General features: G+C 44.1%; 1 protein-coding gene across 2 annotated transcripts; it reads right to left on the reverse strand.

Moving 5' to 3' along the window:
* Nucleotides 1–446: 446 nt before the first annotated feature.
* Nucleotides 447–4,241, reverse strand: LOC131332522 (protein FAR1-RELATED SEQUENCE 5-like). 2 transcript variants are annotated; one of them, XR_009201673.1, is made up of 3 exons: nucleotides 4,147–4,241; nucleotides 3,526–3,586; nucleotides 447–922 (listed from the first exon to the last, which is right to left on the reverse strand). XR_009201673.1 is itself a non-coding variant. In XM_058366817.1 (3 exons), exons 2-3 carry the CDS (start codon nucleotides 3,426–3,428, stop codon nucleotides 1,113–1,115), a joined length of 2,241 nt encoding a protein of 746 aa, XP_058222800.1. In that variant the 5' UTR covers nucleotides 3,429–3,586; nucleotides 4,147–4,241; the 3' UTR covers nucleotides 1,022–1,112. The 2 variants fall into 2 exon arrangements, 1 of the variants encoding a protein (XP_058222800.1); XM_058366817.1 differs by lacking the exon at nucleotides 447–922 and adding an exon at nucleotides 1,022–1,200 and having other exon boundaries at nucleotides 1,276–3,586.
* Nucleotides 4,242–20,667: the final 16,426 nt, after the last annotated feature.

Raw genomic sequence — 20,667 nt, forward strand, 5'->3', positions numbered from 1 at the left:
AGCAATAGTGGGAATTTTAATTGTGGTGATCGTCATGTATATTTTCTTTTAGTTGGGTTATGTAATGCTTATGTTCAAGACAATGTATAACTTGTGATGTGTATAAATTTGGAACTTGAGCAACCGATACCGATACATATACCTTGCTTTCATCTCCATTTCATCCATGTATCCCTATTTCCCACCACAGTTTGGAACATTCAATACCTATGGTCGCGACCCTTCCCTCCCCCACCCCACTTGACAATGTTTGTGCATGTTTTTTCTGTTTTTTCCTCGAAATATTACTCTGTTTTTCTGCTTTCCCTCCAACTGTACACTTTAAAAAGTTTTCCATTTTAGAGAGAAAGAGGACTCTGTTTTTCTGCTGATCAGAAACTTGAATGAATGGTCATATTGTTCAAAATTTCCTTTCTAAGCTTATAGAAACACCTAAGGACTCTCACAATTCTGCAGTTTGTTTTTTTGATAGGCAAAAGCAAATTTTATTAATCAATGTAGATGGGATACAAATACAAAGATTAAAAGAGGAAAAAGACTAGGCATTACAACATAAGAAAAAGACCCTCCAATTCCAGTATTACAATCTGAAAAATTCACCAAAGCAGAACGAAAAAATATACACTAAGAAACTCCAAGCAGCTCCACCTATTGGAATACAACAGACAAGTAAGGACCATAGCAGTTTGAGCCAATATCACTTCGAGCAGCATCAACAATCAAAGAAAAAACATCCAAGCAAACTTCGTTTAGATCTCTGAATCCAGCAGCATTCGGACTTTGATAGAATGAAAGCAGGAGCAATTCTTGAAGTTGGTATACCAGCAACAACACCAAAAAGTGTGGAAGTCCAGAATATCAAGCATCTCTTAGCCCTCCCAAAGTTAGGAGTTGAAAATCGACAACGGATATATAGGAACCACTATAAAACCAGCAATGAGTTATCTGCCTAAGATAAATCCCACAAGTTACATGTCCAAAGCCAAACAGCCATAATTGAAGCATTTTACAGAAATTACTCATCTCCATCTTGTAAGGAGTTCCAAAGCCATCCTGAAACATAAATAAAGATAATATGAATAAAAGAAACAAAACAAAATTGATGCGTTTTATTATAAACACTTACAATCATCGGCATCGTCATAGTTAATGTCGTCATTGTCTTCGTCTTCGTCATTCAACCTAGTATTTTGCGAAGACCTAACAAAAAAAAAAACCCAATTAACATGTAAAAATGAAACAATTAAATTGAAATTACAAATTTTAATCACGTACGTGTTGAGAAGTTTGGGACAATTCCGTTTATCATGCGATTGGCCTATTAGCCCACAACCATTACAACGCCTAACCTTCTTGGCAGCCTTCTCTTTCCCTCCCTTGAGTCGTTTACCACAACCCTTTGCCCTCACTTGAAGTGGTTCTTTCAAACCATGGTCACGAAAAATCGGCATTTGGATAGAACTCCCTACACCATCTTGGCTTACTTTTTTCATGTCACATAGCTTCTTTTGACCCGAACTCAAAAGTTCTTCCACAATTTGTGTTCCGTCCTCAGTTAGTGCGGCCTCATCAATTAAAGTGGAAGCAAGTTGGAAGAGTCTATTTCGCCGCTCTAACAAAGACATGTCATATATTTCTTTGATGCCCGAACCCAAGTCATCTCTCACTCGCATCGCCTTCGCTGATTTTGTCCACCTCCGTAAGATGTATTCATTAGGCAAATCATCCATTTGCATTCTAGAAAAGTAAGCCAACATATGCCGACAAGGAATTCCGGCACACTCAAACATCTTACAACTACAACGGACATGGTTTGACAACTTATCTACCACAACCTCACGAACCCTCAAACCACTCCCTTTTACCCTTTGAACGGTGTAGACACAATGATGTTCATCCTCGTTTGTTGCCGTCAACTTATACGCCACATTTTGAAAGAGCTCCTCTTGAAACATGTAAAATATCTCAATTGTATAGATTTCACTCATTGTCGATTCCATGGAATACATAGTTTTCAAGTGTGGTTTCTCATTGACGTCTTTATGATCCATATCCAACTCATTATGGCGTACTTTGGAAAGTGCCCTCTCAAACCGCGTCACAAACTCCAACAATGAATTTTCTTTAGACACATACCTCTTGAAAAATGCATGAGTAATTTCGGCTCTTTGACTACTAGTCATGTGAGCAGAAAAAATGTGTCTCACGTATGCAGGAACCCATCTCTCACGAATTTCGTATAAGTTTTCTAACCAATCATTGCCGGATAAGTTAGCTTTGTTTACCACCTCTACCCATCCAGCCTCGAACTGTTCAGGGGTCTCGGAATTCCATATACAATTCTTGAACTCCACATAATGCTCTTTGTAGGCCAATGCACTTATTTTTTCGGAAAACTTATTCGTAATGTGCCACATGCAATACCTGTGAAGCGTATTCGGAAGAGCAACAGTAATTGCTTTTGTCATTGCAAGATCCTGATCAGTTATAATCATTTTGGGAGGGCCTGCGGGCATTGCCTTCAACCATTCGTTGAAAAGCCATTCAAAAGACTCGGCTTTTTCATCACATAACAATGCACACCCAAAAATAGTAGTCTGCCTATGGTGATTAACCCCTAAAATAGGTGCAAAAATCATAGAATAATGATTTGTGTTGTAAGTTGTATCAAATACCACCACATCCCCAAAATACTTGTACGACTTTCTAGCGGTTGCATCTGCCCAAAAACAATGTGTCATCCTCCCCTCATCATCTGTCTCAATTGTAAAATAAAAACCAGCATTCTTTTCTTTTTCAATCTCAAAATGCTCCTTCAACAAATTGGCATCATGTCCAACTAAAGAAATCTTCTTATCCCTTTTATAATTATACAGGTCTTGTTGTGAGCATCCAACATTTTCAAGACCTCCTGATTCCAACTCAAAAAGACTCATTTGTTGACAAGTTGGGACATTTGCTGCTGATAGTTGATCTACTAAAGCTTTTTTGGCAGATGACACCTTACGAAAGCATCGCAACAAATGCACCCTCCTCGGAGACGTAAGGGGGTGGTTATGACCCTCAAAAAATTGGGAGACAACATACTTTTCAGCCTTCTTCACAACAGCCAATTTTGCACCACAATTCTCTCTAGTTGTCCCCCGTTTCCGTTTAGATGGTTCAGTATTTTTTTTTTGGACCGCCTCCCCTTCTTTGAAACAACAATACTCCTTTCTAACGACTACATAATCTTTATTCTTTCTGCTAGAACTCGATCGCACACCAAATCCTCCCTCTTTACCATATCCCTTGTAAAACTTTAGAACGTCCTCTAATTTGTCAAACTCTTGGTTGATTTTCGGTATGAGTTCATTCTTAACTTGGGGGATGTAAATTACTTGAGAAGAAATACCGGATGATTCACACGGCATATTAGAACACTGCATACTAGAACCCAAAAGACCAAACAATAACAATTGATCAACTTCGCATTCAATCACACAATTGCATTTTTAACCAAAAGAGAGAGGGAGAGAGACAGACCTTCGTTGGTGGTTGGTCGGTGGAGGCATATCGCTTTCTTCTTGTCCATCAATCTCCATATCTAAACGGAAAAAAAAATAGGAATGAACCTTCACAGTCAAACTGATTTTGGTGCTAAACGTATGGTAAACAAGTGAAACTTCAAGAGCATGAAAAGATAGTTGAGTTGAGTTTTGGGCAATGTATAGCTAGCCCAAAAAAAGAAAAAACAAAACAACCCTGACTCAAAAAAAAAAAAGAAATGCTGACTTCATTTTTTCGGAAAAAAACCCTAAGTAAAAAAAAGAAGACCCTAACTCAAAAAAAAAAAAATTACAGAACAATGACATTGCAGGAAGCTAGATTACAGTAAAAAAAAAATGCGGACTTGATTTTGATTATGGCTAAAAAATTAGGAAAGGGGAATAAACTGAAAAATTAGAAAAAGGGAATAGACTGAAAAATTAGGTCGAAGAAGGGGAATAGATTGAAAAATTAGGAAAGCGTGGGTAAATTAGGAAAGCATGGGTTCGATTTGTTCATCTCGTCTTCCTTTTCGTGGTCTCTGTTTGAGTTCACACAAAAAACCCTAACATTAACAGACAGAGAGACAGAGATTCAAACAGACAGAGAGAGAGATACCTTTTCGATCGTGTCTTCCTTTTCGACCTTCTTGTACTTCGTCTCTTCGATCTTCTCCTGCTTCCGTTCGTGTTCGTGTCTCTTCTTCTCTCTTCGCGTCTCTTCTTCTCTCTTCGCTCTTTCTCTCTCTATCGCTGTGTGTGTTTGAAATTGCAGAAGCCGAAGTCGTACGGTAGAGGAAGAGAGACCCGTGTTTGATTGGAGCGACCCGCGTGGTCTTTTTACCCGACCCATCTTCTTTTAACCCGCGAATTCGTTCCCTTTTATCACAGCCGTTGGATGAGATCCAACGGCTTAAACGAAAAGTCCGCATTTTGGTTAAATAAGGACGTCCGCTTAAGATGGGAACTGTATATATATATATATATATATATATATATATATATATATATCATTTGGGACAAAACTTGTTCTTCCTTTGTTGAACAAGGCAAGGGTAATCAATCGTCTTAATTGCATGGTAATTACTGATTCAAAGCCAGGTAATTAACCTCAGAGAGAAATGAAAAATATCATCAACAACAAAACAAAAAAAAAAATTACCCTCTCTGGGTCGAATCCACAATCTTAATTAAATCCAAACAAGAATCGTCATTATCAATGTCCAAATTAACCACCCAATTTGTTGATGCGAAACTTGGTTTCGATTGTCTCGTTTTCTTGGAATCCTCTCTCTCTCTCTCTCTCTCTCTCTCTCTCTCTGAATGTGTCACCACAGCATTGACTTCCCACAGAGGCACAGAGCTAAAGTATGTGTAGTGATTTCTCATCACCAAGAATTAAAGGTACCTAAATAGGGTCCGTCTTAATTATATAATATGTTTGGTTCGAGACACAAATTAATCAGTTATTGGCACCTGGTACGTACGTATGGAAGTAACTTTATTCTACGGTTTAATTTCCCACTTTAATTTATCTATGAGCACGATTTGTCGATCCCTATTTACTTTAGATGTTTTAGTTTTTGTTCTTATAGGCCTCTTGCGTACATTTAGTTTTAACAAATTAATGTGTCACACACAGATAAAAGTGTACAGATCGATCTGGATAGAGTCGGAGCCACGATTTTGCCATTAGAGGTGTTGAATTTTGACAAAGATAAACCTACTGATACAACTACGGTATCGTAATGTGCTGATTTTTTAAGTCAAATCATGAAGAAAAACATATTAGAATGCGAAACTACATTCACATATGAACATAGAAATCCTCAAGAAATATAAAAACTGATAGATGAATTATACTACTACCGAGCAAAAAAAAAATTATACTACTATGCGGATCAAAAAAATTATACTACTATATGCTCATGATTTATCTTGTTTAATTATATTGATATCTTAGTAATTTGTAATCCAAAATCTTTTTATTTGAGTCACATTGTGATTGATTAGAGATTCAAATCTCAACTAGTTACAGTATTATAAAGCTCTTAATTAATTCTACTATTTGAAGGACTACTGGATAAGTAAAAGGAATACACCCTATGAACTACTATGATACTACTAAACAAAAATTTATTGAATTGAGGCTTTAAGATAAGTTCTATGGGTTCACCAAAAAAAAAAAAGGTTCTATAAATCATGGTGGTGCCAAGTGCATAAATCTTATGAATTTGATGAAAAAATACATAGTCATGCAGGGGTTAATTATCTAAGAAAATTATTGGAAACATGCCCAAGCAGGCCAGCATGACTTCGTCCCTAGATCTAAACACAAAGATATATAGAATTATTTAATGTGTGCGGGATGAAAGACCCCATCTACAGTGAGATCCACGTGCATGAAATGGTTTCGGACGTGTATAATCGAATGTTTCTTCTATAGTTTGTATCCGTATTGCTCTTTTACATTAAGAGAAATGATAATGCCAAAACTATTTTTGATGTTGCCAAAATTCTAGTGCATAAACGGCTTGTACCATGTGCAATGTACAAAATTTTTATGCATCGAAGTTTTGACACTAACAAAAACAATTTTGACATTATCACCACACTTTACATTATCGATTCTTTAATTTGCATACTTATTTTACATAAATGTCTATATAGTATATATATGGTAGTCTAGTTGGAATTTATTCATTTGACAATGATCGATGCTGACTAATTTGTCTGAGTTCGTATTAGCTAGTTGTAAACATATTTGAGATAATATATAATTTCTTTTTGTAGTTTAAATAAAGAGTAATACTAAGAAGAACAGTTTGTGGGTCATGTTAACGGCGCATGCATTTGATTGGTTTCGTCACCCAGCTGTAGCCACGATAATAATATTCAACTAATAATATTTCATTATTCATCACGAACATGTTTTTACATCGTGCTTATTTTTTTTATTTTTATGATAAACTATTTTTGAAAATAGAAAAATAATTACAGTATTTTCTTGAAAATGGGTTCGTTTCCAAAAGTTCCTTGAATAATACTAGTATTAGTATTTAGAGAGTTTGTTAGCTGAACATATTGCATGGTTAGATTTTACTTCATATCGTTCATCTTAGCTACTAAACTTGATTAATATATTCTAGAGATTAGCATTCCACCTCTGGCTAATTGGTCGTAGGTTGGAGCCGTACATCCAAGAAAATCTAACGATATTAATTAATAATTATTAGTAAGTTTTCTTTAAAAACTGGATTCTAACTAGACATGCATGGATCATCCTTAAGTTATACTGTACTAACAACCAACCATAGGAGCGGTTGTGAAGCTAAACTCACTTTTCTTTTATCTTTGTATCCCCTTCATAAATTTTCTTTTGGCTGAGGCCAGGGAAAAAGAACCAAAAAAAAAAAAAAAAAAAGGCCTACCATTGGAAACCCTAGTAGTGATCAACAACTGTTCTGTGATTCAAATCGTATACAGGAGAGTTACGAAGGTGTTTTCTTTTCGGTCAGGAGAGTTAGGCTCTGTTCCAGAAACCTTTTTAAAAAATAAGCAGTTTATTTCACATTTTCAAACTCAAAAATAAAGTAAACGAAAAGTATTTTTTTAATTTTTTTTGTATCGTATAAAAGATCTCATCGAGATCTTCTAAACAAGATCCATATTGCATATTTTTAGATTTCAATAAGTCCATAATTTTTGAGCTTGAAATTGCCTTCTTAAAAAATAAAGACTTATTTTTGGTTCCGGAACGGAACCTTAGGACCTAGGAAGTTGTGTACTAGAAGTTTTGTCGGATTATGGTTGTTTCTTTTTTTTCCCCAGCAGAAGTCAGTATTTATCATATTAATGTTGCTTTTAACTCAAAAAGAAAAAAGTAGTAACGAACCACCTCACAGTCGTAGACACATGAGCATTTAATTAGGGATCTTTGTGCAATTCTATATATATATATATATATATATATATAAAATTGTGGTGGCCTCGATTACCGTCTTCGGTAACCTGGCAGGGAGCTTCGAACCGAAGCCTCGTAAGACTCCATCCAGCATCTTGGTGAAAACTAAATGATCCCGACATACTCTTCTGTTTTCCTCTCGGTTATAAGCCTTCTGTACCAGCTTCGGTAACAATCAGCAGTATGCTATATATTTGTTTGGATGTTCCCAAAGCCGCTCAATAGAAGTGGTTACATCGGGAGGGGACCACGAGGGTTATGTGGCAAATGTAATCATTTGGATCAGATCTGGTCATGTGCTCCATAACCGTTTCGCTCCATTCGTCATATATGACGTCACCCGAGGCGGTTACCCGAGCGTACCCTCCACGCGTTAGCTTGGAGGCCAAGTAAACCTAGGTCTATAAATACGAAGGGATACTCATCTTGAGAGGTATCCTATTCTTCCTTAACCCTAGATCTACATTCTCCCCTGAGATCTAACTTGATCGTCAGCGGGTCACTGAGCTACCCTAGCCCTAGTGACTTGTTGCAGGTCCAGCACCAAGAGGACGTAGCAGCAGAGGGAGATCCCTAGCCTATACCGCGGTCAAGGTCCCGTTAAATCGAACCCCTACAATTGGCGACTCTGCTGGAGACCTAGCCCCCCTTTCAGTGTTCATCTCCCTCTCTCAAGGAAACTCTGTTCATCGCTCCCTACTTCAGATATGGTGGAGGTCGAAGAAACGCACCATAGCGACACCACCCTAGGGCTCGGTCCCCTCGGGGACCATAACTTGGCCTCCGGCGAAGCCAACGCCCTGGGAAAGGCTCATATGTCCATCAGAGTCGGAGCCGGGACCTCAACGCCAGACGGCGGCCCATCCTCTGAACTCCATACTTACATCCGCCACCTGGAAAGGAAAATCGATGACCTAACAGCGGTCATAGAACGAGACAAGCACGTTCGAGACGAGCTGGCAGAGATCAAACATCTCCTACAGATCTCCCTATCTCATTCCTCTGAAAGCCATGGAAGAATAAGAAATCATCATGGCCCTTCCCGCAGTCGCGAAGGAGGCCACCTGGTGGAGCATCGATCCCGGCCCTTCGTCAAAGATCGCCTTGAGCCACCAGGAGCAGAGGATGGTCGAACCGAACAGGGAACGAGGCGTAGGGAACGTTCCCGTTCCCCTAAGCAACCTCGTCGGAAACCATCCTCCTACGAGAGACTTGGAGCAGGAAGCGTCTTAGCCTCTTCCACTCATTCGGTTCGGTTCGGTTTGGTAAAGGGCAGCGTGAATCCACCCCAAGCATTACAAGGGCCGCTAAGGAAGACGACGGCCTCTTGGAGCTCCAGACAAAGGGATATCGTGAGCGTTTGAAAAATGCCCGAACTAGTAGCCCCATCGTCTCACACCCTAAAGAAACCTGTAACAGAAGCCCAGTCACCGAACGCCTCGAGCCTTCCCCTCGGGATAGCCGCCGAAGAGACCACCACGAGCGCTCCCCCCGTAAGTCGGCAAGCGTCGTTCCGAAGAGAAAGGAGTATGAGAGGCTGGATCAACTTGCCCCGAAGAAGCGTATCGCGACCGAGCGTCTAGACAGTTTTTACCGTTCGATCCGACCTCATCGCGATGCCAGACTGGAAAGACTCACGACCTCTTCTTTCAAGAGAGAAATTGACTCGGTTACCCCCCCGAAGGGATTTACCCAACCCAAATTTGCCAAGTACGATGGCAAAACCGAGGCATACACTCACCTGGTACAGTACAAGCTTGTCATGTCCCTCTTTCTCCGGAACAAACCTTCGGACGATGCCTTCTTATGTAAGGTCTTCCCCGCCAGCTTCGGCAACCTGGGTCTCACATGGTTTAACCAGCTCCCTACCCGGTCAATCTCCTCGTTCAACTCCCTATGCGATGCTTTCATGACTTGGTTGGTCACGAGCAACAAGCACGAGAAGGAAATCGATTCCCTCATCGCTCTTCGAAAGAGAAACGATGAAACACTCCTTTAGTACACCGGTCGTTACTGGGAGTTGTTTAACGAAATAGAAGGTTGTGACGGTATCATCTCGGCCGAGGATTTAAGCTCGATTTTACTTCCCAGGACGAACAAGTCTATGACGACCTCGCCCGCCACAAACCCAACTCCATGAAAGACCTCATGACTCGCATCGAAGGATGGTGCCAACTTATTGAATTAAAGGCTGAGAGGGGCATCGGGAAACCCACGAGCGCAAAGACAACGTCAACTTCGGCGGTCACGCTGACTCCCACACCTGTTTCAACCCCTAAGAAGCAGGTCAACAACATCAAGCTGTCACCAAGGAAAGGACCAAAGCCTAGCGACTTCAACGCAGAGAAAATAGTCTTTACCTCTTCAATCTACTGGATCATTAACCAGGTGAAAGATCAGCCTTTCTTCTCCTTCCCAAACCAAAAGCTTGGCACCAAGAATGAGAAAATCAAAAACCCTATCGTTTGGTGCAATTATCACAACGAGCATGGTCATTTTACCACCGCTTGCAAGCCCTTCAAGGCTTACTTGGAACAGCTTGTCGCGGAGGGCCACCTCGGTAACTTTATTGACCACGAAAAGACAAGGGCCCGAGCACAGTGCACCGAAAACCATACTGAAGAAGAGGTTCAAATGATCCATGTTATCCACGGACCTCTCAACTTCGAGGCCGCTCGTATCATCAGTGCCGAACTGAATGACGCCACTTCTTCCAAGCATGTCATGTTGCTCGGTCCCGAGTCAAAGCACCCCGGGACCGACAACGGCTCCAAGTGGACCATCACCTTTACTGAGAAAGACCTCGACCGCATCCAGCTCCCGCACAACGACGCCCTCGTAGTCACGCTACGCATCGAAACCTATAACGTCCGACACGTCCTCGTTGGGTCATGTACTACTCTCTGTTTAAATACCTGAAGCTGTCGGATACCGACCTCTGTCCTTCCGAAGTTCCTCTCATCGGGTTCAGCGGAACCCTGGTATGGCTACTCCGCATGATCACTCTCCCCGTCTGTGCCGGTTCAGTGGTCCTTGACATGGAGTTTGTGGTGGTTGACATTCTTAGCCCTTACAACGCAATCGTCAGGAGCACCTGGCTCCATAAGTTGAAGGCCATCGCCTCCACTTATCACCAGGTGGTCCGTTTCATCGGTGCTAATGGGCGCCAATAGGACGTGTACGGAGATCAAACCGCAGCCAAAAGATGTTATGTCAACACGATCCGAAGCAGTAAGCAGACTTCTCGGGTCAACCTTGTTGAGGTCCCTGAGGCCCCAGTTCTGGAAGACGTCGGCAGACCGGCCGACGAGAAGCAGTAGAAGACCTTGTCACTTTCCCAATCACTGAAGATGGCTCCCTTTTCTTCCTCATCGGTTCCTCACTTAGTGATACTGACCGAAACAAGACATTTGCTTTGCTCGAAAAGAACATAGAAGTATTTGCATGGACCCCATATGAAATGCCCGGGGTCGATCCCTCGTTTATCTGCCACGAGCTCAACATTGACCAAGCCAAGCACCCCGTTGTGCAAAAAGCAAGGCGATTCACCCCAACCCATTCAGAAGCTATCATAGACGAAGTCAATCGGCTCCTAAACGCGAAGGCCATCCGAGAAGTGCAATACCCTAGGTGGTTGGCCAACACCGTAGTGGTCAAAAAGAAGAACAGCAAATGGCGGGTCTGTGTTGATTATTCCAATCTTAATGACACCTGCCCGAAGGATTTCTTCTCTCTTCCACGGATTGACTAGCTCGTCGACACTACAGCCGGCCATGCCTGACTCAGTTTTATGGACGCCTACCGGGGTTATCATCAGATTGCCGTGAGCGAAGGAGAAGTCGAAAATACGGCCTTCATCACCCCTCACGGCATCTTTGGATATCTCATTATGCCCTTGATGAGCACCCAATATTGTAGATATTTGGTGCGACTAGTCCCGTTTTATGTTGTTTTAACTTGTGTTTATTTAGCTATTATAATGATTTTGCACGTAAGGTTCGTTTGAGGGTGTTTCAGGTTTTACGCCTTAACAATGGTGATTTTGATGCCTTGGACATGCCTCGAGGGAGTCCGAGCTTCCAAGACCAAGTGGCGAAGTGCCACCGTTCTCTAATGAGCAAGATACGAAGCATCGGGTGAAGTTCGAAAGCGTCGGGTGCCAAGTTTTGAAGCTAAGGGCCATTTCTGCAGTTAACAAGGCGGTATCCATACAACCGTTTTGGTTGTATCCATACAGTGGCCTTATATTTTGGACAGATTCCTGCGTATCCATACACCATTCTGGTTGTATCCATGCAGCTCTTCTACGGAGCATTTCCAACACAAGCTTAACAGCCCGGTATCCATACAACCGTTTTGGTTGTATGGATACAGTTGGCTTTCCGACAGATTTTTCTGCTTTTTGAACTTTCCATTTATGGAATAGTTGCTACTTTTGGGAAGTGCCAGGATATTTGTTATGAGAGAAGGGTTGGATTGTATAAATATCACACACACACACTCTCTCTCTCATTTGGTAGCTAGATACATTTTACTTTAAGTCTTTTTTTTCCATAATTTCCTCCATAGCTTTTCAAGCTTTAATTTCTTCAAGAACTCTTCAAGGTATTGGTTGTATGTTTAATTCTCAAGTATTAATGTTGTAGCTAAGACTTGGATCTTCTCATAAATCTAGGTTATTTTCGTTTTCATCGGTGAATCATGTTTTCTATGCTTAACTCTTTTTCTAGTCTTTTTGCTATGTGTGAGTAGTTGATTAGGCTTGGCATCGGGGTGATTAACGCCTCGTGACTTACGATAATCTTGCTTTTCTCAAACTTAAGACTTGAGGTTTGGTTTGTAAATGTGTGTGGTTCGCCTTTTATGTAACAAAACTTGTCGATGTTAACCTCCGGTGATCATATGCTCGTACATATGGTTCCGTGAGCTATGTCTCGCCTCGTGTTTGCCAAAAGAACCAAAGAACTTGCTCGCTTTCCAAACCTTGCTTCTAGTTCTTGACCTTGATATTTAGTTTGAATGCAAGTCTTGGCGTTGTTAATCTCCGGTGATCATGTGCGCGATATGGTTCCGGGAGCTATGTCACGCCTTGTGTTAAGCTTGTTGTTCAAACTCTATATCAAGTCTAACCATTTTCATAGCTAAATCTTCCAGTTGATAGCCTATGCCGTGCGATTCAACCGTGTTTTCGTTGAGAATTGTTAGATGGCTTAAGTTACGGGCGTTAGAAACTCCATTGCCTTGCTGTTTTTAATTCTTAGTTCAAACTCTTTTTCTAGTCATTTTCATAAGGGCAATTCTCACCTTTCAAAGGAAAACTAAAAGTTGGCCGCCTAAACGTCGGAAACCCTTACATCTAATCCGAACAAGCTATATTCGAACTCCCTGTGGATCGACTCGGACTTTCTCACTATACTATGCAAATCTTTAGTTGTAGTCCGGTTAATAAATAATTGAATTTGACGGCCGTTTGGTAAACTTCAACGACTACCGAATGGGTTGCGATCAGCCCTTCGGCCTGAAAAACGTCGGAGCCACCTTTCAGCGAATGATAACCAAGATGTTTGAGCACTTACTTTGTGACACCAAGATGGCTTACATTGACGACATGGTAGTCAAAAGCATGGTCGCCAGTGACCACCTAACCCACCTCGCCGAAGCCTTCGAAATTCTCAAAAAGCACAAGCTCTGCCTTAATGCCGAGAAATGCGCCTTCGGTGTAAGCTCCGGTAAATTTCTTGGCCACCTCATCTCTCGACGTGGCATCGAAGCCGACCTCGCTCAACTATTTTCCATTGAAAGACTCTCGGTTCCACATAACAAGAGAGACGTTCAACGTTTAACAGGCATGGCTGCCACCTGAATCGATTCATCAGTTGCTCCTACGACAAATGCCAGCCATTTTTCGCCCTCTTGAAGGGCAACCGACGGAACTTCAATTGGACAGAAGACTATGATCGAGCCCTCCAGCAGTTGAAGATTTAACTTTCCACAACCCCACTCCTCGTCATGCCTCGGGATCAGGAGGACTTGTTCTTGTACCTAGCCGTCTCTCTGCACGCTAGAAGTTCGGTGCTCGTCCGACAAGAAGCGTAGGAGCACCAACCTATCTACTACTCCAATAAGACAATGACCCCCGTCGAGACGCGTTATCTACCCCTGGAAAAACTTGTCCTCGCCTTCGTCTCAGCCTCCAGGAAGCTTGCTCCCTACTTTCAGTCGCACCACATCATCGTCCTCACCGAATACCCTCTTAAATCTCTCCTTCGGAAGGTGGACCTTTCTAACTGAATCTCTCAGTGGGTTGTCGAGCTCGCGAACTATGAAATCCATTTCCAGCTTCGAACAACAATCAAAGCTCAGGCCCTCACCGACTTCATCGCCGAACTCACTCCAACCGATCCTCCCGCTTCGAGTCCAACTCCAAGCACCGAAGCCATACTCCAGGCAAGCCCAAGCACAGCATGAAAGCTTTTTCACGGAGATGTGTGGAAGATGTATGTCGATGGTGCCTCCAACAGCAGAGGCGCAAGAGCCGAAGTTGTCCTCCTCTCCCCTTTCGGCGTTTTACACGAAAGCTCCCTCTTTATCAACTTCTCAGCCTCTAACAACGAGGCTGAGTACGAAGCACTGATCTCAGGACTCAAGATGGTCGAGGCCCTGGGTATCGAAGAACTTATGGTTTACAGTGATTCCCAATTAGTAGTTAACCAACTCTCCGAGGAATACAAAGCTCGGGATGATCGAATGAGTACCTACCTTAGCTCTGCCGTCCGACTCATCAAGAATTTCAAAGCTATCCGAGTTGAACATATCTCCAGGGAACAAAATGCCCACGCCGACACCCTTGCAGGGCTCACTTCGGCTTGCTCATCCTCGGGACACCGTTTTATTTCCTTCAATTCCATTGACAAGCCCAGTTTCGAGCTTGAAGTATTGAACCAAGAGGTACTTAACATAGAGCTCGGACCGAGCTGGATCGATGAAATCATTAGTTACCTATGAGATGACATCCTTCCTCCCAACTAGAAGGACGCTCGCCGACTCCGCAATAAAGTCGCTCTTTTGTGGCTCAATCCGAACGGTAAGCTCTACCGAAGGTCCTTCACAGGCCCGTAACTGGTTGCACACCCCCACCAAGTACAAGGCATCATCGAAGAGCTCCATGCTGGCGATAGCGGTTGCCACTCTGGTGGATGGTCCCTCGCTCACCGAGCCATCTCCCAGGGCTATTGGTGGCCAACAATGAAGAAGGATTCTGAAGAATTTATCAAGCGTTGTAAGAAATGCCAAATGTTCGCCCCTATCATCCACTAGCCGGCTAGAGACCTTAGCCCTCTCACCAGCCTTTGGCCTTTTTCTCAATGGGGCATGGATATCGTCTGTAAGCTCCCCGTTGCTCCAGGAGAATTCAAGTTCCTCTTAACCGCCACCGACTATTTCTCGAAATGGGTCGAAGCCGAGCCCTTCGTAACTATTGAAGAAACAGACGTCATTCATTTCGTTTGGCGAAATATCATTTCATGCTTCGGTGTTCCCTCCGCCATCATCACAGACAATGGACGGCAATTTATCGGTCAGAAATACCGATCCCTATTAGACGAGTACGGCATCAAATGAGACACATCCACTCCGGCTTACCCCCAGGGAACGGGCAAGCTGAGGTTGTAAACAAGGCAATTTCATTCGGACTTAAGCTCTGACTCGAGTCACGCAGAGGCAAGTGGGCCGAGGAGCTACCTAGGGTACTCTGGGGCTACCATACTACACCTCGGCGATCCACCGGTCGCACTCCCTTGTCCTTGGCATTTGGAATGGAAGCGGTCATCCCCCTCCAAGTCGGGCTCCCGACAATGCGTACTGAAAATTTCGACGAGTCGGTGAACAACGACAGCATCGCTTCGGATCTCGACTTGGCCGAGGAGGAACGTGGAAACACAAGGATCAAGCTCACGTCTTACCAACAGGAGGTTGCAAAGGGCTACAACCGAAGTGTTCGTCTTAGGTCGTTCAAACCAGACGACCTATTCTGGAAAAAGGTGGTGGAGAAATCCAAGAAAAGAAAGCTAATGTCCAACTGGGAGGGCCCCTACCGAGTTCTTAAGCACCTTGGCTTAGGAAATTACAAGTTGAAGAAGCTGGACAGTTCTTCTATTGCTAAAACCTAGAATGCAAACAACTTGAATAAGTTCTATGGCTAGCAGCCCTTCGGCTCCGGGGACCCATCACCTTCCTTTCTATTGCTTTTTATCTAAGTAATTTTGTTTTAGGAACAACCTGCCTATGTAATGACAACACTAAACAAGTATCAACGAGAATTTTCTTTTCTTACCAAAGCTTGTTCTTTCTGTTTTTGTTATTTACTTTTTCTCACTCAGTTCGTTATCAATCAGACCGTTTTATTTCGACTTCAGGGGTTATGTCTTCTCCTGGGTAATTCCTTTGGGCAAAACTCCCTCAAAGTCTCCCCGGCCTTAGTGGTTGTTTGGACTTACAGTCGTTTGCTCTAGGGATACTTTGCTTTTTCCCGAGCCCCTTATACCGACCCACCTATAGTCATTCGCTGCTCAGTTTCGCTACATCCCGAAGTCCTGGCGACGCCATCTCACCTCCGGGACCCCAACCTAAATCCCCTAGCAGCCCCACCGACTCATGAGTTTGCACATCACTCATCTAATTTCTTAAACAAATAGCCGAATCACCCTAACCTGAAGTAGGGGCATGAAAATTCAAAAATTACTAATACTTGCTTCGGATTAGATCACTCGGCCCCTTCCGACCCTTCCAAAGGCTGGGCCTTCAAAAATTGACCACTTTGCTTCGGTTCCCTCCCTGCCCGTATTCACAGTAGGTTCGACCGAAGTAAAAGGTACCCACAAACCATCTTTCTTTGAATTAACATCTTTGTATGTTTGGCAAATGCTTTGGTTCATGCTTCTGTTAAACTTGTTTCACAACTCCACAAGTCTCACCGAAGCAAGGGGATCAACACACAAGTAGCAAACATAAATTCATACAAGCATTTCAAAGTTAAGTAACGTTCAAGAAAAGAAAGCATTCACTCACAAAACCAAAGTAAACTACAAGCTCAAATCCTACTTAAACAGCAAGAAGTATTTACAAACTCTGAAATGGCAAACTCCAAATGTCTGGAGCCGTCCAGTCGAATGACAAATCAAAAAGTTTAAAGTATTTCCCAGAGAAGAGAGGGATGGAGTTCTCCTATACATCAACAGGAGCGAGGGCATTGGGATCAGCTTGTTCCTCGGGTGCCCGCAATTCCTCGGGGTTCGGCACCATGTCATCTTCTTCCTCGGGCAGCACGAGCTCTTTGGGAGGTGGCTGGGGCACAGCTCGGAGCTATGAATCCTCTAAGAGGTCTAATTTGTTTAACAGGGTCTCATGCCCGAAGCGCAACCCGTCTAGGAAGTGATCCCTGTGTAGCTCGGCCCAATCTTCCGAACTTGTTTCTTGTATTCCACTCCGACCACGTCCCAGCCTTCGTCATAGCCTTTGTTCCTCGCGAACTTGACCTCCCGGGCCCCGGTAACCCTCAGGGTGTTAGCGTCCTCCTCGGCCTATGTTGCTCTGCCCTCGGCGAGTACCCGCTCCTTGTCGCACCTTTGAAAGTCGGCCAGATAGAGGTCATAAGTCTCCCTAGCCACCTTTAGATCATCCTCCCTCTGTGCAAGGGCCTTCTTCAATTCTTCAATCTCCTGCTCCTGCGCCTTACATAGGTCATTAACCACTGATGCCTGAGCACTAGCCTGCCAACAAGAAGATCGAAGCATTACAAAGATATAAATCTACAATTCAGCGAAAAGAATGTGAAATATTGTAGAAACTTACGTTGAGAAGTGCCTATGCGATCTCTTTAGTGAGGTCCTCGGTGTAGCCCTGCACAGTTCTGGCATCCCTCAGCAGAATGCAAGACCGGGTCACCCCGAACGCCATACCGATATTAGAAACACTGTCGGCATGGTGGATTTGGCGTCCGGCATAATGGCGGAATTTCGGAGCCCAAGGGAGATCCCTCGGTTGGATCCGGGCCTCGGTGTTGGTTTTTCCACCAGTCTCGCCCCCCCGTTCCTCCTCCTCCTCCTCAGTGATCAGGATGGTTTTTTGCTCCTTCCCCTGAGCGTCGTCTCCTTCCTCATACCGAGCCCTCTTCTCTAGGGGCCCTCGAGGAGAAACGGGAACCGCGCTCGAGGTTTCGGCACCAGGCGTACCAGAGGTCGTGCCAGCACCTCGGTCCCTCAGCCTTTAACGTCTCAAATTCAGCACTTCCCTGCCTCGGCCAGCCATGTCCCCGCTGAGCCTGGTCTTCTTAGGTGTCTCTCGGTCGATCTCTGTTCGGATTGTACCTAGGGGACCGGAGTTGCTTCCTTCCGTCTCTGGGGTACCGACTCCTCCGTCTCCCCTTCCCTCTCCTCTTCCTTTACCTCCCCCTCCGCCTCGTCCTCATCCTGCTCTCGAAACCCTCTATTGCCTCGATTTCTTCTTCAAGTAACTGTTATAAGTAGGAGTATATCCGAGTAGTTCAAGAGCGTATCGGCTTGTGATAAGGATGGCGTAGGCGGTTGTTATCCGTGCCCGGACAACTCTCTCCCGGAGCTTCGCGACAACACCCTCGGCTGGAAGAAAACATCAAGAGAAAATAGTTGGTACATGGGAAGTCTGGTAAGCTATGCAGTATGAGTGCTGAGGAAGGAATTCTACCGACCAGGAGCCCCGGTCTCAAACTGAACCGTGGTAGTGGTATCGACGCTCTCCCCAGGCCCGAACATAAAGTTCCCTGTGACCAAAACGTAAATACTCGCCCACTCTTCGGAATCGGGAAGGTGGTCGACAAGGAACGTGTCATATCCCGTCTTGCAGGAGAGGTAGTACCAATCGCTCTCTTAGTTGACCCCCAACAAGTATACGCCGAAAAGCTCTTCGAGTCCGAAGGTGAGGTTGTATTGCCTCCTCAGCTCTATAATGCTGGTGATGATCCGATAGAAGTTCACCGTGACCTGAGAAGAGGTAAAGGTAAGGGTCTGAAGCACCCGCCGGACAAACTGGTGAAGGGGGAATCTGACACCTCCTTCGATGATTGCCATCAAATGGAAGATCAACTCCTCCTGTCGGTGAGGAAAATCCCTTGGGTCATTGTTCGGTAGTAGCCAAACCTCAACATCCGTGGGAATGCTGTAAACTCTCTTGAACTCGGTATAAGCAGCCGAGGCGCCGTTGAAATATTGATTTTTATGAGGACACGGCCTCATCGGTCTCCTGCGTCCCTGGACCTCCTCGGGGGCACCCACGAATGGGCTCGGTCCTTGGTTTGAGGTACTGGGAGCTTCCATTTCTCGGGGATCAAATGTGTTACCTCACAAGGAGCTCTAAAGGGGTCAAACGGTTCAATACGGTCAATCGGGGTTCAAAAAAATGCTCGGATCCGAAGTGCTTGGCGGATGTCCTCGGGAATTTCAATGGGAGAAGAGCCTAAACTACTGGAGCTGCCCGAAGAGAGTTCAATGACCATTCGCCCCTACCTAACAAAGAAGAAAATGTGCAAAAATCAGTTAGCTATATGCCTAAGGAAAAGCAAGTGGACCTAATGTTCGGGACAGAATGGTTGTTGCTCCTCGGAGTCTCTAGATTTCGGTCTTTATCAGAGCACTCTTCCTCGGTAAATAGTCCCAGTGGTCTGTAGCTATCCTTATGGTCTCGGGATGAAGATATGCCTCGGGAAGAATTTAAGGCATTGGGAAGAATTTAGGTCTCGGGAAGAACATGAACAACACCAGAAAAACCCAGCGCCGCCATGAACCAGACGACGACGAGCGGTTGCTCAGCCATAATGCGTGCTAAAAACGGTGAAAGGCTCGAAGAAAATAATCAAAACATGAAGATTTACGTTTGGAGATAATCATACCTGAATCTCGTGCGAAGATCTGCTGCCTAATCACTTGAAATCCTTGTTGAAGGAAAGTGCAGCGGTGGCAGAGTTTCGACGTCGGAGAAGATGGCAAGGTAACCGTCTCTCTTCATCTCTCTAATTTATAGAGGGGGCATTCAAAGGGCTGCGTGGGAAACAAAGCGTTGTGCACCGAGCCGTTGGATCTTTGACACGTGTCCTCATCGGATGGTCAACAGTGGAGGATTTGCATTGAGGTCAGAATGCCGGATTACCAAACCATTGACATGATGACATGTGTCTCTGAGGGGACATTTCGTACCAATCGATTGACATGGCAGTGACGAGACGGCTATCAACCCCTGGTACCTCGGCTATGATCAACACGTGGCTCCAAGAGCTGGGGCTCGCGGTTTGATAGCTCTCGAAGTCGCTTGTTGCTTCGGAAACCTAAGTAGGTAAGATACGAGCTTGGCGGTTCACGAGAATGGTCAACACCCTAGAGCCGAGAAGTGACGCTCCAGAGAGTTGAGGGGCTATTGTGGTGGCCTCGGTTACCGTCTTCGATAACCTGGCAGGGAGGTTCGAACCGAAGCCTCGTATTACTCTGTCCAGCATCTTGGTGAAAACTAAATGATCTCGACATACTCTTCGATTTTCCTCTTGGTTATAAGCCTTTTGTACCAGCTTTGGTAACAATCAGCAATATGCTATATATTTGTTTGGATGTTCCCGAAGCTGCTCAATAGAAATGGTTACATCGGGAGGGGACCACGAGGGTTATGTGGCAAATGTAATCATTTGGATCAGATCTGGTCATGTGCTTCATAACCGTTTCGCTCCATTCGTCATATATGACGTCACCCGAGGTGGTTACCCGAGCGTACCCTCCACGCGTTAGCTTAGAGGCCAAGTAAATCTAGGTCATCTTGAGAGGTATGCTATTCTTCCCTAACCCTAGATCTACATTCTCCCATGAGATATAACTTGATTGTCGGAGGGTCACTGGGCTACCCTAGCCCTAGTGACTTGTTGTAGCTCCAGAACCAAGAGGACGTAGCAGCAGAGGGAGATCCCTAGCCTATACCGCGGTCAAGGTTCCGTCAAATCGAACCCCTACATATATTATATAAATTCAGAAAAAGTTGTCAAAAAGTAAGATTTATAAATTCAATTTTCCTTTGTAAAATAAGAATAAGGTGCCGTTCTGAAAAGTTCTGTCTCTGCACCCATTAAAGATGGTAGGAGTATTAAGGGGTTGAGAGCTTTTCTCT

The sequence above is a fragment of the Rhododendron vialii genome, chromosome 7a, assembly GCF_030253575.1.
Source record: "Rhododendron vialii isolate Sample 1 chromosome 7a, ASM3025357v1".
Lineage (NCBI taxonomy): Eukaryota > Viridiplantae > Streptophyta > Magnoliopsida > Ericales > Ericaceae > Rhododendron > Rhododendron vialii.

Excerpts from the sequence above, each read along its gene's own strand:
- LOC131332522 (XM_058366817.1), bottom strand. The coding sequence starts at position 3,428 with ATGCAGTGTTCTAATATGCCGTGTGAATCATCCGGTATTTCTTCTCAA. Across the intron at positions 1,201-1,275 it reads TGTCCCAAACTTCTCAACAC|GTCTTCGCAAAATACTAGGT; the intron begins GTACGTGATTAA and ends TTTTTTTGTTAG.